Below are 26,805 nucleotides of genomic sequence, written 5' to 3' on the forward strand. Positions count from 1 at the left end.
TATTAAAAATAACTGGAAAGGGCGCACGACGGGGGGGGGGAGAGATTGCAATCCAAATTTAGACAAAAAGTGATTTTTAATAATTCGAATACAAAAAAATATACCTACCTCGCTTCAAAAAGAAAAAAAATGTACCTTGTTTCAAAAAAAAACAAAAAAATCTCCCATCAAAACTGTCAAAAATTGACACGATTCAAAAAAAAAAGGCGACAAAATTATTTAAATTGAGACAAAATGACCAAAATAGGAAGAGCAAAGAACGAGATCTGGAGAGAAAGAAAAATAATCAAAAAATAATGTTGAAAAACCGCTTCGTGATCTTCTTCTAATAAATCAAAATCATAAGTCCCCTGCGAATAAAACTCGAGAGTGAAATTCAAAACGAACCAAAAAATAGAGTTTTGTAGAAATTTAAAAAGTTGAAAAAAATCACAAGGATTCCAGAATGAAAATTGGATTAAGTATAAGTAGAAAAACTCCACTGAAAAAATTAGGGTAAAAAACACAAAATTTATCGATAAAATTGCAAAAACGTCATAAAAATTGAGACATGAAAAAAAAAACACGGAAATTGGGGGGAACTTGTAGAAAAGTGGGAAAATAAAATCTATAAGAATTCAAAAGAATAAAACTTGAAAAAAAAATCAAGAAATTCTCAAAAAAATTCAAAATAAAACCATCAAGTCTAAAAGTTAAAAAAAAACTCTCAAAAAAATCTGCAAGCGAGGGAATTCAGAAAAAATTACAGCAGAAAAAATTACTAAAATTTCGGGCTAAATTGGGAGAAAATTGTATGAAAAATCTCGAAAATTCATGAAAAAAGGTTACGCCGAAATTAAGAACAAAAATGTAGGCAGAAAAACGAACCAATAAAATTCAAAATGGAAATATTATGAAAATAAAAAACTCAAAAATTCAGTTCAGCAAAAATCATTAAGAATTCAGAACAGAGAACTCACAAGAATTAAAATTAGGTATAAATTCGGAAATAAATCGATAAATTGTTGAGAAAAATCATCGAAAAATTTCTAGCAAAACTGAAGAGGATTCAACAAAAAAACATAATTCGAACTTGAACAAAAAAATTGTTTAAAGAGAGAAGAAATCCAGAGGAACTTTCCTCATAACTGGAAGGGAAGAGGAAAAGAGAGAGAAGGATCAACGAATGAAAGATATCAAGATGTTGAAAAAGCCACCACAAAAGATAAAAAAAAAATAGTCATGAAATCTTGAAGAAGCTCCTCTCCCTTCTTGAAAAAAAAGATCAAAATTTAAAGGAAATCGTGATTTTTGAAAGAAGAAAAATCACATATGTAATTCCACAAAAATGTGAGCAAAAAAATCACTTGTTTTCTCAAAGCACAAAACTCAAAAAAAACTGTTACAATAAAAAAAATGCAGTCAAAATTTAGGCAAAAAATGACCATAATTCAGAACAAAACTATACCTATAGAAACGTGAAAATTCAAAGTTAAAAAAAAACTATCAAAACTGGAGAAACTTCGCCAAAATTTTAAGAGAGAAGAAAAATGAAAATTCCGAGAAAATCATCGAAAAACTTGAAAAAAGAGAAACAGCAAAAATTCAAAAAAATCATACCTGTCAGAATAGGTAAAAATCTACAAAAATTCGAAAGAAAACTCACCAAATCGGCGAAGAAAAAAATTCACAAAATTCAAAAAAAGCCATCGAACCGAAATACGGAGAAATCCCGACCACTATTTGAGCAATAAAATCACAAAGCTCGAGGGAAAAATTATTATGAAAAAATAACGAGAATTCAAGATGATAAGTAAAATTCGGCAAAAATTCAGGCCAAAAAAATCATCAAAATTCAGAGCAAAAAAATCATTAAAATTCAGAGAAAAAAAATCACCACCAAAATTCAAGAAGTAAAAATCAATTAAAACAGAAGAAAATCCACTAAAACCCATCGAAAAATTCAAAAATAATAATACCTGTCAAAATTAGAAAACCCCTCAATACCTACATGTCAAAAGAAAAATCATCAAAACCAAAAAAATAAAATTCGTAACGCTGAAAAACCAGTGATGCCAATTAAATAAAAGCTATGTTTTTTTTTTTGACGAATTTTGGATAAAATTTTGAAAAGATAGGAAATTTCAAATTTGTGAAAAAAAACTCGGAAAAGTAACTTTTAGTAACCAACATTTTTAAAAAGTAATCAATAGTTACTATTAGTAGTAACTTTAGTAACTTCGTTACCTACTTAAAAAGTAACCGAGTACAATCCCTGTAACGTCGAATTTGGAAAGAACTTGTTTCTTGCGAAAAAAGCTCGGAATTGAGACAAAAAAACAATGCAAAAAAACATTCATAAGGTAAATCAACGATCGAATACTCGTGTTACAAATTTACTCTTGCGACTCATCCGTTCTAAATCCGAAGCGGTTGCTCGCTTTTCTCTTTTGTATTCAACTCTTCTCTAGTCTCTAGTGCTTCAAGTTCGGCCTTATTCCTATGTATTGCTAAAAAAAAAAACGTACATACACATATAATACATATTAAATGAAGTCCATCACTTATGGAACCACATACGCCACAACTACTTACTCCTTTCGTGGTGCCCCAGCGAGCCTCTATTGTCGTACCTCGCATTACAAAAGCAACAATTGTGTGTCTCTAGGAGGGTATGAGCGGTTCGCAGATGGGTTTGTTTTTTGCGGCTGGTATCGAAAACTTGTTTACAAATATGGCACACTTTCCAGCTGTAATATGAAAGAAAAAAACATATATAAACGTCTTGTTTGTGACACAGTGAGACATATTTTATTTTACGTTTTCTACACTTACTCTTTTTCTAGGGCTGGACGCCACAATCCGACCAAAGGGGTAGCGTCGTTGGGATGTTTATTGATAAAATGAAAATGATACGCCCTCATTGAAGCGGCCAATTGTGAACACAAGTAACACTGCTTATATAAGTTCCCCTCCGCTGTAGTTTTACTCACATTTGTGGCATGCTCTTGGTAAACATGCGAGTCGAGATCGAGCTTTGTCCGGAATCGCTGCGGGCAAATTTTGCAATCCCTGAAATAAAAAACAAAATATTGGTACCTCCTAATACAAACGAATACACTTCTAAAATACGTAAATTGCAGTGCACGAACTCACATTTTCTCCTGTGGCTGTACCGGCTGTACCAGGCCCTGCTTAGGTCCACAACCTAACACAGACAAAAAAATCAGGCAAGGCAAATGAGAATAGAAAAAATATTATCCTAATTTATCGTAATTTTTAAAAAATTCACATCTATATGCAGATATCTTTTTGAAAGGAAAAAAATGTTGTGAGCTCGTTGAAGCATGATTTTCTTCTCAAAAAAGGTGTTTTTTTGCCATAGGCCATGTAATGGAAGAGATTTTATGGCTCCAGCTTTTTTTTAAGAGGTACACAACAACAACAACAACACTGTTTCAACAAAATTTCAAAAATTCAAGGACAGAGGCATTTCACACATTTTACATGGAGATACCCTTTCATCAACTGGAGTTGGAATTGATGACAAAAATATAGAGTGTAAACTGAATTTCATTATTTTACCTCAGCTCAAATCGAAGTTACATCTACTGAGGAGACACCACTAATAGAAGTGTGGGAGCTGAGGAATGCAAAGAAGAGAGCCAGAAACCACAAGGCAGTGGGAGAAGACCTCATACCAGCAGACTTGATCAAGCACATAACACCACATTACAAAAAGGAGCTTTTGAAGATGATATATGAAATATATATACATATGTATGATGAATGTGTGCTACCCAAGGACTTCAAAGCAGTGAACTTTGTACTAATACCAAAAACAAGTAACTCTCCAAATGCTCAGAGTACAGGACCATCTCATTAATGAGCCACGCATTAAAGCTGCTACTTTCCACCATAAATGCCAGAATAGAAAAGAAGAGTGATGAGAACCACAGTGAAACTCAATATGGCTCTGTGGCGAAGAAAGGGATCACAGATGCAATAGAGAGCTTGGTTTTCCCCTGGTAATTATTGATCTGTTCCATAGTTATTGTCAAGATAGGGTAGTCAAAGCTGGCTTAGAGGGAGTTTTGGAGGAGCTAATGGTAATGTTAGGATGTCCTCAGGGCTCTATCTCGGGGCCAACTATTTGGTTACTTTTTTACAAACGGATACTTACTATAGCGAGGGAGTATCTCTACATACAAGCATTTGCTGATGATACAGTCTATATTGTGGGTGCTAACTCCCAGGTAGAGTTGGATAGCAGAGTGAGTGATGTAATGGAAGAGATAGCGAGGATGCTTGAAGAGGGCTTTGTTAAGCTGAATGCTGCCAAGACACAGATTATGGTTTTCTACAAAAAAGCAGACCCAAGTACTGACCACTTCTTTAAACACCGAGGGACTCACTTGGTAGTCTCCAAGCAGATTAAATATTTAGGTGTAATTATAGACAATAATTTGAGTTGGGATTCCCATATCGACAACATGGTGTCAAAAGCAAAAGCAGTGTCTAATTCTCTTGAGGTTATTATGAGAAATGTCTACGGTTATTCAAATACACTGAGGCGCATAATGTATAGGGGACTGGTTGTGGCCTTCTTCAGTTATTGTGCTTCTGTTTGTCTGAAAAAAAATTGCTCAGAAAGGTACCCAAAAGAAATTACTTTCGGCTCAAAGGGGTTTTGCACTCAGGATAGCTAGGGCCTATCGCACTGCTGCTACTGATAAAGTCTTGGTTGTCGCAGGTATTCCTCCTCTCTACTTGGAAGTCATTGAAAATGGTGTAACGTATTTTGCTAAGAAAGGTATCCAGACTCGGAAGTATCCATTCAACTATCCGGAGTTATATAAGGTAGAGCCAAAGAAGTTTACATATGTCATGTCACCAATGGTGAGGCTTACATATAGGGAGGTTAAGGATAGGCTGAGAAAGCATACAATCAGGCTGTGGCAGAAGGACTGGGACAAATATGACGCTTTTATGAAGACTATGTTTCCTAATATCTCAGATAGGCTACAAGCACCAGACGTTGTATGCAACTATTGGTCCTCCCAAATCCTGACAGGGCATGGTGAGTTTAGGTATTATCTACACACCATTAATCGCACATTCAGTCGAGAATGCCCGTGTGGGGATCTAGAACAGAAAAATGAACACATTGTGTATGACTGCCCAGAATCCTTGTTCATCACTTCTAAGTACGATTTCATTGACCGTACAAATAGGAAGATAGCCATCAGCAAAGAATTTGACACTTTTGCCAAGGAGCTGATTGAATGGCTAAAAAGATTCAACATGGAGTACGAAGCTCGCCGCCGCCGCATTGCTGGTAATGATGGGTAAACCCCCTTTGTAGGGTTTGCCGGAATCCTTTCTTCACTTCAGGCCACGTGTGTCGCCTATGGTTTCTCCTGAGTTCCTTCCCTTTTCCCCCAGTGTGATCTATCATCCAGTTGTCTTGTGGGCTGGTGCCTTGGATCATTGCGCGAAAGAACAAGCATTCTTTTTATCCTGAGGGGGAGACTGGGCAAGAGATCTCTGTAGTGGAGTCACTCTTGGTTGGTGGTCCTTGGCTAGGCACGTGACGGTCCATTTACTCCAGTTGGCAGGACTTCCCTTTCATTTCTCTCGTTATTGGTCCGGTCAGTGACCCACAGTGATGGAGCCCTTGGCTGTTCGGGGTCACGTCTGTCAAGTCTTCGCGGCAGTTAGTGGGCCTTTGGGTCCACTCTCGGGTTTCGCGGTGCTTTTCCTGCGTTCCTGTTCCGGCATGCTGATCTGCAACAGGGGTCATCTGTGTGGTGGGAGTAGTCACTGTCCAAGGCACAGTCCGGTGCCCTAGGGAAGCTTTACCATGTACAAAGTCTCTTGTTGTTTTTATATATGCTTATGCCTTATGCTTTATGTGATATGTACGAGGGTCGGTCCAGAAGTGGCGCCTGTTTTGCCATCAGTTGGCAACACTGCGTCCAAACGGCTCAAAATTTGGAGGGATTGTAGATTTTGAGTGTGGGAACACACTGGAACAAACAGAAACGCGATATCTCTTCACGTTCGCGATCTGTGAGTCTTTAAAGATGGTGCTGCCCATTGAGACGGGAGGTGGTATTTTTCTTAGCAAAATAATAAGTTTTTCATGAGTGAAAGGGTTAAAATCATTAAAAATTTATCGAGAATTGTGTCCTGAACACAGTAAGAAGTGTATCAATGAGTCTACCACACGAATACACAACTTGTTCAATGTGTACAGCGCCAATCTGCTTCGATTTGTTGTTTGACTCGTTCAACATGTTCGTCAGTAACGCTCTTGCGCGTTCGGCCACTACGCGGTTTGTCAGCAACATTCGCTCGACCTTCTTTGAAACTTTTCGCCCAACAACGAACCCTAGACTCATCGATACACTTCTTGCTGTGTTCAGGACACAATTCTCGATAAATTTTTAATGATTTTAACCCTTTTGTTCATAAAAAACGTATTATTTTGCTAAGAAAAATACCACCTCCTGCCTCAATGGGCAGCACCATCTTTACAGACTCACAGATCGTGAACGGAAAGAGATATCCTGTTTCTGTTTGTTCCAGTGTGTTCCCACACTCAAAATCTACAATCCCTCCAAATTTTGAGCCGTTTGGACGCAGTGTTGCCAACTGATGGCAAAACAGGCGCCACTTCTGGACCGACCCTCGTACTTAATGATATGTGACCTGCTGCTTAACTGTTTCAGGTAGAACCACACTCCGCTGCAAACCTGCTGTCTGGAGGCAAGACACCGTTCGTCGGTAGCCACCGAGTTTGGCCCGCTGCTGGGTGCCTCTACCAAGGGGCAGAATTGAATAAACAAATAATAATAAATGCAAATTCTCAGCACCTTCTCCCGGGGGCTGTGGATCCCTTGTGTGAGTTGTCCCGAGTGAGTTGTGGGTTTCAGGTTTTTGGGCTTGGGACTTTTCGGCCATGTTGGGTGGAGTGAGTGCGAGGTGGTCTGAGCGGTAGGTGAGGTTGGTGTTTAGGAGAAATGAGCAGTTTCAAAGTGCAGTATGATAGGAATACCAAAAAAAAAAAAAAAGATGCAATAGCCCTACTGAAAGTGATCACTCAGAGATCACTGAATGCTTTGTTAGTTTTATTGATAATGAAAAGGCATTTGATCGTGTTAACCATGAGAGGAAATTGAAAATCCTAAAGAAGTACTACAAAGACCTGCAATATTGAGGAACATGTAGGTACTGGGAACAGAGTGCAAACATCAAAATTGGAAATATATAAGGTGCACTGGGGGAAGTTGGAATTCGGGGTAAGTTAAAAAACTTGCTCTAGCGCCTAGAGGTTTATATCTGGCGAAGTGCCACTAAAGGTGACTTGAGGGTAGTACCCCTACTTCATCACGGCATAAAAATTTTCTCGATTCAGTTTCATTTTAGATGTCTTTGGTTCAATTGTATTTTGTTGTTGTTTTGAATTTGTTCTAAAATACAGACTTTCTATTCATGCAATTTTTCTAGGATGCTCCGTTTGTGATCTACGCCTCTTCAAAGTTTAGCCTGTTCTGACTTCCCCCAATGTGGGGTTAAGTCAGAACAGTTTATATTTTATTCTACTGAGCGAAAGCTACTGTGTCAATCGCGCTCAAATTTTCACCATAGGTTAAGAACCCTTATGGGAACCTACATAATAAATTTGATCCATATTGGTTCATTAGAAGAGGAGTAACAGCTGGTCAAAGTTGAAATTGCGAAAAATCATTCTGACTTGCCCCGGTGCACCTTATAAGTTTATGTAGAAGATGTATTTGCAAAATCTCTTCAGAATGTTTTCAAACTTGATACATACACTTCACTTCTAACAGTTATATTTTCATTCCTTATTTATTTTATCAAACAAATTGGTCCTTTGGGCCGGATATCTTTACCGCCACCTGTCCAAAAATGGAGATCACCTCCAATCAAACGACATCAGCGATGATAGCGACAATGATACAAATACCTACCAGTTCAACGAAGAGTTCAGATGACAATCAATACCACTGTAAAATAATATTTGATGGATTAAAAAAGGGTACTAATATTTTGCACGACCAAAAAAACAAGTATCACGACGAGCATACGTAACGACCAAAAAGGCTGAATGAACGACAATCAAATATCAACTTTCACGCCAGGATAAAGCCCAACAGTAAAGTAGGTAGGAACGATGGAGGATGTAGTATGAGATAACAATAAACACGACTGCATAACATTATTCACGACGAACAAAAAATAATAAAATTTCACCCAAATTATCATGATTTCAAGAGATGAAAACCCAATTCACTGCTATTTTTAAAATATTTTCCCTCCCGCAAATTTTAATGTTCCAATTTTAGTCTTTGTTTTACTCATCTGGCGAGAAAATGTACTAGTTTCAGTCTTTTTCTTCAACTTGTTCATCATTTTTGAAAGAGTACTGGAAAAAATATGATTTTTCACATAATTATTTCCAGCTGTTTTGACCAAAATTACGCAAAAAAAAAAGTCACTGCAAAAAGGTCTTATAATTTTGTTTTTTCAAATGCATATGGATAAAAAAGGGAATGACTTAAAATTAAAAATATGATAAAAATGTTTTCCGAGACCCTGATGTGGACCTTCAATACACATTTTCAAAATTTCGAAAAAATAATTTCAAGTACCTTAAATCTGGATCGAAACTTTCAAATGCCAATTTGAAAAAAAATAATAGGCGTTCCATTGGGGCAGAAAAGGAAGAGGGGCCGACCCACAAAGACTACAAAAGCCCTTCTACTTCAATGAATATTTATTCGTACTTGGTTTTTTAACCTTTTTTTTGTATTTCCAATCAAATTTTAGCATTTTTTAAATTTTTAATTTCGTCGGTAATATGTATTTTTCTGACTTTGAAATGTCGTCGTTGTTCGCCTTAAATGACAGGTGAAAGTAATAAAATGTCGTGAATTTATTTATTTGTTGTTGAATTACTTATCTCGTCGTGCGAAACCATTTTTGGTCGGGTAAACCTTTTTTGGTCGGGAATGCATTTTTCAGCCGTGAAACTTTGAAACGCTTGTCGTGATACTTGTTTTTTTGGTCGTGCGATTAAATGGCACCCATTAAAAAATATAAGAACTGACAACGAGCCCCTCTCTGAACTACCTGAAACTTTCAATGAAAAATTAAAAGAAATACAGAACTTAAAAGAAAAGTATCAAGCAAAATCAATCGACTGCGAAAGAATGAAACTAATTTCTGCAAATATACAAATACCTTCATAATTCATTAATTGCCCATCAAACTTCGTTAAAAAAGAATCAAAATCAACAGACTTTGTCGATTAAACTTGCACAATCTGATCTGCCAAAATTCAATGGTGTACAAGGCACATGGTTGAACTTCAGAAACATTTTCTGGACAATGGTTTATAAAAGAGAAAATAGGACCAACCTTAAGAAGAATATTTCTCTACACAATTGCCTTGAAGGTGACTCAAAAGATCTTATATCTATCTAAAGCACATTGATATTGACAAAAACAACTATCTCAGTACTTGGCGCATCATCAATAAACATTACAATGATACATTTCAACAATTGGATTGGCTTCTCACTTGTTGATACTACGTAATCAACCATCAATGGAACATAAAGCTAGCCTTTGCCAATTAATCTCAGTCTTCCAACAGAACTTCTCAGCATTCCAAAGTGTCATACAAGAAAATGAACTTGATCCAGTTTCTCAAGTTATCATATCATTATTCCTTACAAAAATGTCAAGAGAAGTAAGAACTGACTGGGAAAAAGAGCTATCTTCAAAAAACAAATTCTATACATATGTTCAACAAGTTTTTGGAGTACATATGAAAGCTCAAGCAAATGCCATTGGACGAGCAAATCTGCAATCATGTGGACAGTTTCCAAAAAGAGGCGTCAGTATGCCAGTCATCCACTACAATGTTCTGCCAATATTGCAAACATACTTACCACTGATCATTTCATGTATACCTAAATGTCCAGATTTCCTGAAGTTAGAACCAATTGCCAAAACATATTTGTGAGAAAGCAGCGACTCTGTTTCCAATGTATGTGACAAAAATGTAATGAGTTGTGCAAGAAGTTCACATGCAGAATCTGCCGTCACCATCACAACACATTGATTCATTGCAATAAGAATGCGTTGAAAACCATTACACCAGGTGTACCAAACTCTGAAGAATCCGAAAAAACAAAAAGATATCGCTGAACCTATTTGCAAGTCTGGCAGAAATATAAATCATTCTAACCCTTACTCTTGTGTTAAAACTACATAATGATCAACCAAATAAACACGGATTAAAATAGGGTATGATTTATCGTTACGACAGAATAGGTGAATCGCATGACAGAAAAGGTGGTCTAAACGACAGGCCCGACAAATAAAAGAATTGCCCGACCAAAAAAGAAATTGAACGACAGAAAAAAATTGAACGACAATCATATATTTGCACGACAGATAAAAAATGTCCACGACAAATAAAAAAATGAACGACAGTTAAATAAATTGAACGACAATAGTAAAAAAAAAATCATGACAGAAATATCTGTTTTCACGTCTGCTTTTATTTTTATTTTAATCCATCAACACGCCTATTTTTACCAAAAAAATTACAAATCAAATGAAATGAAAAAAAAAAAAAATAGAAATTTTGACAACAGATAGGTGGGTAATTCTCAAAAAGTGGTAAATTTTGTGTAGGTACACAGCTAATTTCCCAACGGTTTTAGCATGATTTTTTTTGGTCCATGCAGGCATCACCTCCCTTACATTTTACATTTCGTATTTTTTGTACCTACTCCTTTCATTGGTGTACTGGTATACATTCAATTTAAATACCCCAAATATCCTTCTACTTATGTCACATGCCATGTTTTTGAAAATGAATGTCATAAAGTGTAATGGAAAAATTGACTCATTCTCATTATCATAGGACACAAAGGTATATACTATTGTGCAAATTGCAATCTCAATAAGTCCATAGGAAGCTCACATTTCACATTTGAAAATTGTCACACAGTTTTCGCAGTAATTTTAGAGCAATTTTTAATTATTTTTGCTAGCTTCTCAAACCAATTTTTTATTTATCACTTTTTCAAGTATTTTCTGATATGAAATTAGTCGTACATTGTTCTGTCGTTTAAAATTTTATTCTGTCGCTTAGACATGCTTTTTTGGCGGGAGGAGTTGTCGTGATTCATAATTAAAAATAGTTGTGCTGACTTATTATTTTGTCGTTGAAAACCTGTCGTTGTAAAGACCTAAGTTGTCGCTACCACAGTATTTATTGTCGTTTGCTGTTGCCATTCAAACACCCTTTTCTGATGTGTGATTATATATTTCCCATTAAAATATGGAATGAAGATAAACCCAGGCAAGACCTAGATTATGAAATTCGCCAAGAAAGAAGATAAATAAGGGTGAAAATCAACATCAGAACACAAGAAATTGAAATCGTAAATCAGTTTAGATACCTTGGAGCAGAGTGCTGATGAATAATGATGGTAGAGATTAGAGAACAAAATGAGATCAAATCAAGGAGAGGAATGGCAAAAAGCACATTCAACAAGCCCATCAATGTGCTTGGAAATCAAAAGATGAATTTAAGTCTGAGGAAGGGAATTACCTACCCGCTGAACATTTTGTGTTATTTTGCTGTCAACTAATGCATCAAAACATTATGAATTCTGTGTCAAGGGATTTTGACCAATCAGAATAGAGATGGCTCTACCTACTTTCCAGTTTCAGGTTTGACAAAGATTTGACGCTGTCGGTACTTGATCAAATTTATGTCAAATTTGTGTCATGAAATCTATGACATAAAGTTGGCACAAATACATATAACATATTACTGACAATTTTCCAAGGACACTGAATTCATTCAATAAATGTAGTGAAACTATACAACGGGTCTTTGACAAGGTTTTGACACTTATGTGACACTTTGATGGCATATCCTAAAATTGCAGTTTGTTGAGCAATTTTTTGATTTGTGATAATTTTAGAGTTCTAATGCCAATCAAATTTTTTCAAAAATAACTTCTAGTCTAAAAAATGTTATACCTTATCAATATTTTTGAAAAATTATTTCAAAAACTGCATAAGAATTTGAAATTTTTGATTACTAGGTATTTTTAAAAAAATAAATAAAAAATAAGTAGTAATGGGTCATTCCATGCCAAATCTGCGGATTTTTGCATGATGGGTCTTCAATTTTTTTAAAAGTCAGATCATGTGTAAAAGTCGTCAAACGATGAAAATTTAAGATATCAGTCGGGTTTTTTTCACATCAAAACAAATTTGAATCTGTACAGTAGATATACACATTCAGATAGATACTCAATTATTGAAATACAAGTACATACATACCATTAGATGATAGTATGTGCTTGGCTAGGTTGTTCTTACGGCGGTATGTGTTGCCACAATGGGCACACTCAAAACAAGGGCCCTCCACATGGAAACGTTCATGTCTTGCTTTATCCCCTTGGTGACTGAATTGTTGGTTGCACATGCGGCATTTGAAGGATTTCTCTTTACTATGCGTCCGTTGGTGCCGAGTGAGATATCCTTTTTGAGCAAAACTTTTGCCGCACGTTTGGCAAGAAAACGATTTTACATTGGAATGTAGTCTGAGGTGTTTAATGAGATTTTCTTTATAGGAAAACTTTTTTCCGCAATCAGCGCACTCAAAACAAGCTCCTTCCATATGCACGCGTTCGTGCTTCAATTTATTTCTATTGGACTTGAATCCTGCGTCACAAATGCGGCATTTGTAGTCTTTATTTTCACTGTGTGCTAATCTATGAGCAGTAAAATCGCTTCTATATGCGAATTGCTCGTCACAAGCTTGGCAGTGAAACGGCTTCGGAAGTTCTGATTGCAGATGCATTGCCCAATAACGTTTCCTTTTACTGTGTGTTAATCTATGTGTAACTGACTCGCTTTTATAAGCAAACTGTTTGTCACAGAGTTGGCAGTGATACGGCTTTGTATGTTCTTGTCGCTGATGTTTTGTCCAATCATGTTTGTAGTAAAACTCAGTACCACAAATATCGCAGCTGTAAGGAAGTGACTCCCGCATCTGTACCAACATACAAGAAAAAAAGATCATATCGCAATAGACATACGCTTTTCTTTTGAATAATTATGCGGCCAACTTAGTTATTCTCAATGAATGTACCCCTCACAGGTCAGCCAAAATCACAGATTTTGATGTCCATAATAGGACTCACAAAACTTTTTGAACATGAACAGAGCTAGATCGATATAGAGCATGCAAAAAATTTCAAGAGCTAAAGTGCATCTTGCGATTTTTGGTGAATTTTTGAAAATCATAATATTTCAATCAACATGAGAAAAAAAATCAAAATTTTACTAAATTCATCGATAGAGCTGAAATTTGGGATATATCTTATTTTCAACCTGTCTAATCAAGTGGAAACGGTTCCAAACCGTTTTGAGCAGTTCTGGAGCCTCCAGCAGATTTTGGAAACTCGAAATCTCCACAAAATTTTATCAAATGGAATTGGAATTGATGTCAAAAAATAGGGTGTGACCTGAATTTCATTTTCCTATCTCAAACGGAGACCGAGGGGTAATTTTTCAATATTTCAAAAAAGTATGAAATCGGTCATCACCTGTCAAAATTTCAAGAGCTAAAGTGCTTTTTTCGATTTTTGGAGAATTTTTGAAAATCAAATTTAGACCAAAAGTGAGAGAAAAAAATCAAAATTTTACCAAATTGACCTAGAAAGCTGAAATTTGGGTCATACCCTATTTTCCACCTGCCAAATAGATTGGAAACTGTTTCAAACCGTTTTGAGAAGTTCTGGAGCCTCCAGCAGATTTTGGAAACTCGAAATTCCCATAAAATTTCATGAAATGGAGTTGGAAAGCCGAAATTCATTCTGAAAACCAATTTTAATGCCCTGTGAAGTCGACTGCAGATGGATTTCAAGTCGTTTTGGAGCCTTCAAGGTCATTCCACGTCAATTAGACCAAGAAGTGGTGAGGGGGTCCGGCGATTTTTTTGAAATTTTTCCTGCGGAGAGATCTTCCGAAGGGATGACCAATGGCGCGAATCGCAGCAATCTAGCCCATTTTTAAAGGCAGCCATGGGGTGCCAACGTTTTCAGTGAATCTAAAATATCATCCATTTCAGCAGTGGATTACTCGATAACCGCGATACCTTCCAAAATGGAACTTTTTTCCATAGTTAGGGGGTTTGAAAGGCTTTTTGGTGATATCATAAAAATCAGTGTTGCCACTTTTTTTCGTACAAAAAATTAGCTCAAAAAGTTTCAAAACGTAGTTTTCGTATCGTTCCGACTCTCAAAAATTCTGAAAAAAATATATTATGGACAACTTTTCATGCTGAACAACATATTAAAAAATTGAGATGGTAACATGCTGCAAAGTCGATTTGAAAAAATTTAAAGCTTGCGAAAAAATGCGATTTTTTGATTTAAAACATGAAAAAAAGTTTTGATAGGTGAAGTTGACCCATTTGACCCCTAATTTTACGTATCTGTTGAAAAAGTTGAAAAACCCCTTTCACTCGATGAAATAAACTCCTCACAAAAAATCAAAATTCGAAAAAATTCAATTTTTGATTTCAAACATTAAAAAAAGTTCAAATTTATTCAGTTGTCTTATTTTGACATCTTTCTGACGTATTTCATGAAAAAAGTTGTTAAAAATTACACTCACAACAAAAAAATAAAAATTCGTTCATTTTTTGAATATTTTCGAATTTTGATTTTTTTGTGAGGAGTTCATTTCATCGAGTAAAAGGGTTTTCTCAACTTTTTCAACAGATACGTACAAATAGGGGTCAAATGGGTCAACTTCACCTATCAAAACTTTTTTTCATGATTTAAATTAAAAAATCACATTTTTTCGCAAGCTTAACATTTTTTAAAATCAACTTTGCAACATGTTACCATTCCAATTTTTTAATATGTTGTTCAGCATGAAAAGTTGTCCATAATATATTTTTTTCAGAATTTTTGAGAGTCGGAACGATACGAAAACTACGTTTTGAAACTTTTTGAGCTAATTTTTTGTACGAAAAAAAGTGGTAACACTGATTTTTATGATATCACCAAAAAACCTTTTAAAATCGCTAAGTATAGGAAAAAGTTCCATTTTGGTAGGTATCGCGGTTATCGAGTAATCCACTGCTGAAATGGATGATATTTTAGGTTCACTGAAAACTTTGACACCCCATGGCTGCATTTAAAAATGGGCTAGACGACTGCGATTTGTGCCATTGGTCATCCCTTCGGAAGGTCTTACCACAGGAAAAATTTCAAAAAAATCGCCAAACCCCCCTACCACTTCTTGGTCTAATTGCCGTGAAATGACCCTTCGGCGACTTTTTGAAAATTACCGGAGTCTATACCAAATTTTTGAAACTTGAAATTTTCACAACATTTCATCAAAAATGCAGTTAGCCTATAGCAAGCCGAAATTTACTCTGCGACTGCAAACTAATTTCAATTCATATTCAGTCGATTGCATGGTGGTTCCAAGTGGTTTTGAAGCTTCCTGCTATTTTTCAAAAAGTCGCTGGAGGCACCAAAACGACTTGAAATCCACCTGCAGTCGACTTCATAGCGTATTGAAATTAGTTTGCAGAATACATAAATTTCGGATTTTCAACTTCATTTGAGGAAATGTGAAAATTTCAACAACAGGCTCCAGAACTGCTCAAAATGGTTGGAAACCGTTTTCTATCGATTTGGCAGTTCGGAGATTGGACGTATCCCAAATTTCAGCTTTCCAGGTCAATTAGGTAAAACTTTGATTTTTTTCTAATTCTTGGCTTGATTTTCAAAAATCACTAAAAAACAAAAAATACACTTTATCATTTAAAATTTCAGCTGGTTATAAATTTTTGCATGCTCCTTCGATGTTGTGGGGTTTGCAAAAATTCAAAAAAATATATCGACTATTCATTTGAGCGATTCTTTCTCTGATTGGATTTTGATAACTTCATTAAACTGAAGTCAAGAAGTCAATAAGTTTGAGGTCAAGTTTTTCACATTGAAAAAATAACAAAACAAATGATGTGAAGGCGCATACGAAAAGGTACCTTATGGCCAAAAAAATTTTCACCTATGGAGGATTCCACTCAATTTTTGAAGAGTCCCAACGAAAATTATGCGAAGAAAAAAAATTATTTTTTTTGGCCATAAGGTGCCTTTCCGTATGCGCCCTTGTAGCATAGGTATAGTTGATTGCCTGAATTTATTTGGGTAGACTAACCTATCTACATATTTTTCAATGATTCTGGGCTTAAGTGATGAGAGTGGGGAAAAGTTGAACTTACGGACGTTAGGTAAGTCCTACCTAACGTAGTAGGTACCAATAGTAATTTTATGGTTGTATGAGAACGTTCGATTTGTGGTGTTACGCGATCGCGTTTTAATTAATCCTTTTTTCCTTTTCCCTTTTTATTTTTTCTAATTATGTTTCGAGTACGAATAAAATGACTTAATTTCGAGTGTTAATTAATTTGAATTTTCGATAATGATTTCGCGTATTAATTCGGATGAATCGAGATTAATTATGGAAGAGTAAACCTGTGTCACGTAAGCCAGTAATGGCGGTGCTTAGGCACACGCCTAGATAATGGTGTGAATTTAGGGCAAATTCTTCTTAGATAGGGCTACTATATAGTCATGGAAATTGACTGAGTCTTAGTTTAACAAATCGAAATTGTCAAGGTAATGTCAGGTTTTTGAAACTAATAATTAGATATATCAGGTATGATATTTTATTAGCTCTTAGAAATTTAGATAATCGAGTAAACGATTCAATTTCATAATGTGTCTAACATAGTAATTATTCCATTCGAATAATATTTAATGATCGAATAAATATCTATCACCTAAAAGAGGTTACGATCTCAACTTACAATTTTGGAACTTTGATAGGTATTTACCTATTTGTAAATAGTCCCTTTAACTAACCCTTTTCGATGATAGGAAATAAATTACTCTCATGTTTAGACATTTTATTTATCTGGAGTATAGGCAGGTTCCTCTGTGTTACTTTCCTGTAAAATTACCCACTTATCCTATTTAGTTATACCAGTCTAACTCCTTACCTACCTATTTGGACACGCCAAGCTTTCCCCAAAAAATGATTCATTCTAAAATAGTTTAATCCTATACCACACCCTCACATATAAAACTTTCGAATCTGTACACATTTACTCATAGATAGGTAACTAGTTGTAGTGGAAGAAAACGAACACACAAAATGTTTTGAAGTTTTTATTCATGTTTTTTAAAACACGAAATACGTGGTTTATGCACAGATTATACTTAACCGAACTTTACACGGCATACTTACCTAGTCTTGAATAGTTCTAAGGGAACAGGTCCCAGATTTAGGTAAGGTTAGATTAGGTTAACTTAACCTTTACACGTTCAGACTAACCAAAGATCTCAAATAGGTACTAAGTAGCCATAGTGAGAATCAATGAGATGGAGACTTACACAAAGGTGGAAATCAACACCAGTGCTTAAGTAGGTCTCCCTATCAGGCTAACCAAAGATCTCAAATAGGTACCGAAGCAGCCACAATGAGAATCAATGAAGTGCGGTCTACCCATAAGCGAAATTCTACACCTATGTTAAGGTAGACCTCCCTAACTCTTTTAGCTAAAGAAGATTAGACTTCGATAGCCAGAAGAGAACTGACCCTACCAGTGAGTTTGCTGAGTTTATATACTATGAAAAAGGTGGGTGCACTAGCTTCTCAGCTGATGAGGAATCTATATCAGCTGATTGAGTTCATCTGTATAACAGGGTTGCGGAACGATAAAACAAAACGGTATTGGTATGTGGTATTGGTATTTCAAATGTGGTGGCTAAAACGGTATTGGTTTTTCGGTTTTCATCAATTTCTACCTCAAAATTTCGGTTTTTGGTATCGGTTTTTCCAATTTTTGTGAATTTTATTTCGGTTTTCGGTTTCGGTATTGGTATTTTATCACCCAAAAATCAAGCTAATTTCAGAACACTTTGGCTTAAAATTCAGAAATTGAGAGAGTAGTAGTATAAAAGTTGAAATGAGAATGAAATGAGAGGAAAATCAACAAAGAAAAGCGATCATTGAAATAAATAAACTCATTTTGTTTGATGTTGGAATTGTTTCATTTGCAGAAAATATGCAAAAATGAGTACCAAAATACAGATTTTAAAATAATTTTGGTATTGGTTTTCAGTATTTTGTACCGATTTTGAAATTATATTGGTTTTTTCTAAATCGGTTTTTCATTTGTCAACTTATTGGTATCGGTTTTCGGTTTTTTCAATTTTTTTCAAAAATTAGGCGGTTTTGCCGGTATTGGTTTTTTGGTATCGGTATCGTTCCGCAACCCTGCTGTATAATGCCAATAAAATGTATGGTTAATTAAGACCTATCAGCTGACTGAGTATACTCCTCAAGAGTAAGATTAAACAGCTGACTAATATATTGCAATTAATTCAGGTAGACTTCCTATATGATCGCTAAGTAGATAAAATAGTTGACAGTTTGTTTATGTTGATAAATCAGCTGATTGTTATGATGAATAGTTTCATTAGATGTCCTATAGGATCGCTAATGGTATATAAAGTGGAACAGCTGACTGTTTGAATTTGAAAAATAGATTACATAGGTAGAATTTATACCTATAGGATCGCTAAAGTATTTATTTGGTTTTCTTCCACTACGCTAGTCAATTATTGAAATTTGAGTACTTACGCATTTAGAAAATATGTGTTTGGCTAAAGAGGTCTTCTGGCGATATTTCTTCCCGCAATGGGCACACTCATAACGAGGGCCCTCCACATGGATACGTTCGTGCAATGCCACATGGCGATAATGCTTGAATTGATGGTTGCATATACGGCATTTGAAGGGTCTCTCTTCACTATGCGTAAGTTGGTGCTGATTGAGAAGATATTTTTTAACAAAACGTTTGCTACATGTTTGGCAAGAAAATGGTTTCATTGGTTTGACACCAGAATGTACTCTCAGGTGTGCAGCGAGAGAATTTTTATAAGAAAACATTTTTCCGCAATCAGGGCACTCGAAACAAGGTCTTTGCACATGTGCCCGTTCGTGCGCCCTTTTATAATACATGTGCTTGAATCGTGCGCCACAAATTCGGCATTTGTAGGGTCCTTTTTTTCTACGGCGTTTAGAAGCAAACTGTTTGTCATAGGCTTGACAGTGAAACGGCTTCGAATGTTCTTGCTGGTGTCTTGTCCACTCACTTTGGCAGGAAAACATTGCACCACAAATATCGCAGCAGTAGGGGAAGGAATTCCGTAACAGTACCTTTACCTACAGGATAAAAGATGATATCGCAAATGATACGTCGTCTTATTTTGAATAATTGTGTTGGCAAGTACATAGTTATGCGCCATAAATACCAAAATGAAACATAATATGCAAGTTTCGCAAAAATACAGAGTATAAAAATTCTCAAGTTTAATAGCCGGGCAAATGACAATAAGAATAATTGCACCTCCGCCCCCTCCGCTCCAATGGAACAAATATTTTTTCAAAAGGGACATTCCAAGGAAAAATTTAATGCAAAATTGCCACGATAGCATATTGGAATTAGAGCGCAGAGTGAATTTTCCATAGCTCCGTAAAACCCTAAAAGCGGTCTGGAATATTCAATGGGAATGACTTGGAACATAACGAAGAATCCTAAATAATACATCCCTACTCCTGTCATTCGAAAACCGATTTTTTTATGAAACGTCTCATTTTCGTAGATCCATATCTTTCCTCCAGGAGCACCTTCAGGGCTTAAAAATTTTTAGAGCACCTTTCAACTTCAAATACACATCTTCACTATAATAATTTTGATCTAAATTCTCCTCCATATATTTTTTTTCACGATCCACCTTAATATGGTATACGGTATGACACAGAAGAAGTGTCCGTCCCATGGCTTTTATTTCTAAGTGGAAAAGAGCTGGCAAGATGAATGAAGCGGCGTTGAGCCGAGAAAAATGGGGGCTTTCAAAAGCGACGTTGAAGATTTCAGGCCCATGCACAGGATGTCCACAAATTGAAAAACCGGTTTGGTCCAAGAATTCAAACTGGTTTTTATTGGCGCAATGTATTCTACACACTAAGGCGACAAAAACGAGATATGAATTTTTTGAAACCAGTTCATTAATTTGCAACCAGTTGACAAAAATTGCAGATGGAGAAATTGTAGAGTATGAAAATTAACACAATTCTGTGTGAGTAATTACATTTTGAAACTGGTTCATTGGTTGGCATTTAGCGATCTCGTTTTTGACACTCATCTAAAAATGGGAGATAAAGAAGAAAGTTTGAACCATAGGTTGTAGAGTGTGAAAAATTGAATCGTTTTTGCTAATCAGATTTTGAAACCAGTTCATTAATTTACTGCAAGCCATCAAAACTTACCTGGCTGCATTAATTAGCTGTTTTCAAAATCCGATCAGCAAAAATGGTTCAATTATTCACACTCTACAACTTTTGTTTCAAGCTTTTTAGTGTGCGTAGCACACTATTGGTTTCGCTTTGAGAAACGAAATTTCATGGAGGGTATAGATTTATTTTCATTCAATTCGGATGGGTAATTGCTGAGTAATTGCAATTTTAGTTCATTATTTTAATGCGTAAATTCCTAAAAAATGGTAAAGGGGACTTGTAAACTTCCTGCGGTTCATTGTACCCTGCTATACCCCCAGCCATCATCACTTTATAAACACCTTGTGTTGCATTGTACCCTGTCACACCCCCAGTCTGCCAGCTATGTATTTCAAGTAGGAGTGGCTTGATGGCGTGTTTCCCTCCAATGTATTTGGTTACCTCTGGCAGTAAAACAAATTGGCAGTTCATTTTATGTGAAACCTTTGTGAAGTATACACCATTCTAGTTGGCATCCTATATGGCTTGCTTCTGTTAAGAATAGTGTTACCTATGTATATTGTTCCTGTGTTGATTTAATGGTTGCAGCTTTGCAGTTCAAATAAACAGGTAATTATTACATCATCATTATTGTTTTTATTATTATCATTTTTTGTTTAGTTAAAAATTATAAATGCATTTTTTGTTATCTATTATTTTTTTTTGAAATTTTTGTTTTTGTTTTTTTTATACTAGTTCAAATTGAGTTTCTAATCTGGTGCTTTTTAAATCCAAATCTATTATTTTTTTTTTAATTTTTGTTTTTGTTTTTTTTTAGACTAGTTTAAATTGAGTTTCTAATGTGGTGCTTTTTTAATTCAAATCTTATTTTTTTTTAAATTTTTATTTTTGTTTTTTTCAGGCTAGTTCAAATTGAGTTTCTAATCTAGTGCATACCTAATAGGTTGGAAACTTATTATTTTATCTATTATTTATTTATTTTTTTGAAATTTTTGTTTTTATTTTTTTTAGACTAGTTTAAATTGAGTTTCTAATCTGGTGCTTTTTTAATTCAAATCTTATTTTTTTTTTAAATTTTTATTTTTGTTTTTTTCAGGCTAGTTCAAATTGAGTTTCTAATCTAGTGCATACCTAATAGGTTGGAAACTTATTATTTTATCTATTATTTATTTATTTTTTTGAAATTTTTGTTTTTATTTTTTTTAGACTAGTTTAAATTGAGTTTGAGATGTTTTTTTTTTTAACTCTCAAGTTAGACCCCTCCAGTTTAAGCAGCAATATTGTGCATAACAGGTAAGAATTCATTCAATATTGTATGTTTCTACTTGTTTTTTGTTTATTAGGAATGAGGCTTAAACATGTTAACAATGTGTACTTTAATTTAAATTTTTTGTTCACATTTAAATTATTTTTTCTTTGCAGGTTAGTGAGTAGGTATTAATATTCCAAGAGTCTCGGGTATTCTTCAATTAGCAGTGTTTTTTTTTTCAATTCTCGAGTTGGACCATTGAAAAACTTGCATATAATTCCATTTGATTTTTGGGTAATATATAAAATGATTGCATCATATATTTTCCAAGTTTATTTTTTTTTTCAATTTGTGTTTCTATCTATTAATTGTTATTTGTTCAATTTTAATTTTTTTTTTCAGGCTAGTAAGTGTTGTTATTCCAAGCATTTCTGGTATTCTTTAATTAGAAGTGTTCACTACTAAAGAATTTGCACATTTCCATGTTGTTTTCTGGTAAGTTTTTTTTGTTTTTGTTTTTGATTTATTGTTATTCTATTGAGTAATTTTAAATTCCAGGTTTTTTTATCAATTTTGTTATTATTCTTCATTTAAGTAATTCAATTTTGGTTTGTTATTTTTTGTTTTTATAATAAAAAGCCAACAAATAGTGGTAAGTTAAGCCTATATGTAGAGGCATAATTGTTAAAGCCGAACACTGCTCTGAAGAAGCTAGATGTAATTTATGCGAAATATTAGCAAATTTATTGTTGTAATCCGGCTTAATACCCGTTAATGAAGTTTTAAACAAAACAACGAGTGGCCGAATTAGTTTCAAATTGAAAAATCGCGCTGGAGGCTCCAGAATGGTTGGAAATTGTGAAATTTGGATTTGGTTAGTTATTATTAGTTTTGGGACTTATTTGTAACCATTTTTATTGATCAAGTACATACTTTTTTTTAAAAAAGCATAAATCGCAAAAAACAGTCAATTTTGAATTTTCAAAAATTCGCCAAAAATCGAAAAATCAACTTGGGCAGCTGAAAATTTGGTTTTGGGGGTTTTAGACTATGCTCTTTCCAAAAATCGCGGTCCTGTTCAAATCGGAGTGTGATACCTAAAGAGGTTCCCTTGTCAAATGATTTCATAAAGGTAGGTATTGACTTTTTTGAGTTATCTAAATTGAAAAGTTATTTGGAAAATTTTTGGCTTCAAAAGTGCCCCTGGAAAGGAAGACTAAAAAAAGAACATTTTTTCTAAAAATCGTGATGTTTTCGCTATAGTCCCCTATTCAAGTTGTTTTGAGAGAAATTGTCCGGTTCCATAATGTAGCATTTGGGATTATGCTTCGATCTAACCCAACCTCACTAAAATCAATCAATCAATCAATCAACATTTATTAGACCACTTATGTATAGTTAGTCATATATCTACCAATAGGAATAGATGCATCCTCCCTTACTCTCCTATCCTCTGGTAGAACTTTTTTCTTGAAGGGGACATCTTAAGCAACATTTTAAAGAAAACTTGCCAAAATTTAAGTTGGCCTCACCAACAAAATGACGGCCACTTTGATGACAGGTCAGCCGAAGTCGCAGATTTTGCTTTCCAACATAGGACTCGCATGAAATTTTCCGAACAGGACAAAAGAGCATGCAAAAATTTATCACCAGCCAACATTTCAAGTGCAAAGTTGCGTATATTTTGTTTTCTGGTGAATTTTTGAAAATCAAATTTAGACTAAAAATGAGGGAAAAATCAATATTTTACTAAATTGACATGCCTAGTAAGCTGAGGTTGGATATGCTCCATTTTCGACCAGCCAAATCGATTGGAAAATGCATCAAACAATTTTCGGCACATTTAAAGCCTCCAGCAGATTTTTGAGATTTGTAATTTCCACAAAATCGCACCAAATGAAGTAGTAAATCCGAAATTCTTTGATGTCCTGAAAACGAATCCGATGAGTTCTCCACTGTCCCGGGTGTGCTTTCCCCCAAATGGTGGATATTAGCCCTCCAAAATCGGTTTTTGGCCAATGTATCGAAAAATATTGACTATAGCCCAAAATGGTTGAACGAATGTTATTCTACGTCAAATTTCCGATCTAGTGATATATCAACTGTCTTTCTACTCCCAAGGGGGGTGGGGCTAGAACTATTCAAATGAAAGGAGTTTTCTAAAAAACACAAAAAAGCTATCGGCCCATAAGAGGGGCGAAATGGCCCCCAAGAGCGTTCGGGTTGATACTAGCATAGAAGGTGGGTACCATCGAGAAACTTCCGCGTGAAAAATTTCAGATCAACACCACCTCCCCTTTTTGGGAAACCCCCCTTTTCTGAAATTTCAATGCCATTTTTCTCAGCTCCATTTCAACCGATTTTGAAAATTTTTCAGTAAGTATGTTATGTATATTCATAGTAGGTATCCCCACAAAAATTTTCACCCCCCCCCCCTTGGGGGTAGAAAGACAGTTAATATATCACTAGATCGGAAATTTGACGTACAGAACAACATTCGTTCAACCATTTTGGGCTATAGTCAGTATTTTTCAATACATTGGCCAAAAACAGATTTTGGGGGGCCAAGATCCACAATTTGGGGGAAAGCACACCCGGGACCAGAGATGGAACGATTACCGATCATAATCGATTATGACCGATTATTCGGGTCCGATTAAAATAATCGGACAGCATCGATTAATCGAATCTTGGTGCTACCTATATTGTACTAATATTTCAGGCTTTTTCATTGGTCAATGGTTAAGTTGCAACGGGTCAAGGTACCGATCGTTCCGCATGACGTCATGCTTTGCTGTGTTTATTTTGCCCGTCGATTTAATCGGCCGATTAATCGATTATTCCCGATTATTTTGAAGTAAATAATCGATGTAGCATCGATTATAATCGATTCCATCTCCACCTGGGACAGTAGGAGACTCATCGGATTCGTTTTCAGGACATCAAAATGAACCAGTATACCAAAAATCAGCTTGCCGCCTCGAGTTTCACTATAGACCCTATTTTTATGCTAATTTTACTGAACTATAATCGATAGACTTTTAAAAATGAAGAAAAAACGTCAATCATAAAATACCATTATGTATTTTTTCCCATATAAATTTAAGTACAAGACTGAATTTAAGAAATCAGTAAAGTTATAACTCAAGTCAAGCTTTTTTCACATTGAAAAAAAAAACAAAACAAAGAAAAAACGTTGAATCTGTACACATTTAGATAGGTACCTATTTAATTATTGAAATTCAAGTACATTTAGATGGTATGTGTTTGGCTAGGTCGCGCTTCCGGCGGTATTTGTTGCCGCAATGGGCACACTCAAATTGAGGGCCCTCCACATGGGAACGTTCGTGTCTTGCCTTACTATATTGCTGACGGAATTGTTTGTTGCATATGCGGCATTCAAAGGATTTCTCTCTACTATGCGTCCGTTGATGCCGAGTAAGAGCGCTTTCTTGAGCAAAACTCTTGCCACACGTTTGACAAGAAAATGGTTTCGCACCGGAATGTATTCTGAGGTGAGCAATGAGATTTGCTTTAGAGGATAACACTTTTCCGCAATCAGCGCATTTGAAACCAGCTCCTTCCACATGCATGCTTTCGTGCCTCAATTTATGGTGATTGTGCTTGAATCGTGAGTCACAAATGCGGCATTTGTAGCGTTTCTTTTCACTATGTGTCAATCCATGTCTAATATAATCGCTTTTATAGGCGAACTGTTTGTCACAGACTTGGCAGTGAAACGGCAATGAATCCTGTATCTGTACCGCTACCTACAGGAAAACAATATCGTATTACAAACGACGTGTCCTTTCTTTTTGAATAATTGTGTTACCAACTAGTTATGCCCCATAAATACCAAAATCCAACATATACAGGGAGTTCCCCCTCCCCGCCAAAATGTTTTATGTTTAATATTTCGGTTGATCACATAACTGGTTCCAAAATGCGATTGAACAGAATTGTGTAATTTTTCACTCCCTACAACAATGTTACAAGCTTTTTTCTCGATGTCCAATTTTTAAGTAATTTTCGATAACTGGTTGCAAATTAATGGACTGGTTTTAAGATTCGATCAGCGAAAATGATTCAATTTTTCACGCTCTACAATTTCTGTTTCAAGCTTTTTTCTCTATCTCCAATTTTTAGGCGATTGTCAAACACTGGTTGCTAAATGCTAACCAATGAACCAGTTTCAAAATATGATTACACTATAGACACTGGATCTGCCTATAAGACAACCAACTGGCAGCCATCTTGGCAAAATATCCTGTGTAACGCCAATTTCTCCCGCTGGATGCTCTTGGCTGCGCTAGGGCTGCGCTGTATTTCGCATGGTACTTCGTTCAAGAATTCGACATCAGCGCTGCAAAGAGCACCCAGTGGGATAAATTGGCGTTACACAACTTTTTGTTACAGTTTCCATTCCCCTCGGCCTGCAGTTGGTTGTCTTATTCCGCAGGTCCAGTGTCTATAGATTACACAGAATTGGGTAATTTTTCATGCTCTACAACTTTGGTTTCAAGCTTTTGTAGCGGGAGAAAATGCAACCGTTTCTGCCACTGGGATGAAATAAAATGTAATTTTACGTAACTTATTTGTATATTTACTCGTAATGTGTCGTCATCATAACAAATACTCGCGACTCTTGACCCGTATGCGATATAACGACACATAGGTGTGCCATCATCCTATCATGACCTAAACGCGACGCGCACCGTTTGTCCCTACTTTACGCTGAAATCCGTCATCCCTGCCGCTTTTACATTCTAGCATCGTCTATAAATACTACTGCATGAGCAATTTTTCTTCAGTTTATTTGTACCTGTGCCTTCCACCAATTCAACCTACTAACTACCCAATGAAAGACCTGGGTAGGCCAGGAGTTACGAATTCGAAGTTGTGATGTGATACCTATTCAATGGACGCATTATACCAAGTCACGTTTACATTTATATAGATATCTTTTCACCAAATCGTGAGATATAAATTACGAAAGATCACAACAACTGGAAATCGCGGAATTTACAAATGCTCGGGTGTCGGGGTTATAAGCTTGTCAGTAGACAATAGACATGCAATCCAGAGAACGCAATGTCTTTAACCCTTAAACACCCAAGCAAGTC

At 35.5% G+C, this 26,805-nt stretch overlaps 1 protein-coding gene across 1 annotated transcript in view; it reads right to left on the reverse strand.

Annotated features, from left to right (window-relative positions):
• Positions 1-1,047: 1,047 nt before the first annotated feature.
• The window catches only part of LOC135847865 (zinc finger protein 184-like), a 46,380-nt gene continuing 20,622 nt past the window's right edge, over positions 1,048-26,805 (reverse strand). The window contains exons 7-12 of the mRNA XM_065367595.1: positions 18,775-19,359; positions 12,382-13,096; positions 3,136-3,187; positions 2,815-3,051; positions 2,575-2,729; positions 1,048-2,489 (exon numbers count right to left, since the gene is read on the reverse strand). Of these exons, the coding sequence (XP_065223667.1) occupies positions 2,398-2,489; positions 2,575-2,729; positions 2,815-3,051; positions 3,136-3,187; positions 12,382-13,096; positions 18,775-19,359 (1,836 nt within the window). The 3' untranslated portion in view covers positions 1,048-2,397. The remainder of the gene's footprint in view (positions 2,490-2,574; positions 2,730-2,814; positions 3,052-3,135; positions 3,188-12,381; positions 13,097-18,774; positions 19,360-26,805) is intronic.

This window comes from Planococcus citri, chromosome 5 (genome assembly GCF_950023065.1).
Source record: "Planococcus citri chromosome 5, ihPlaCitr1.1, whole genome shotgun sequence".
In the NCBI taxonomy this organism is placed as follows: domain Eukaryota; kingdom Metazoa; phylum Arthropoda; class Insecta; order Hemiptera; family Pseudococcidae; genus Planococcus; species Planococcus citri.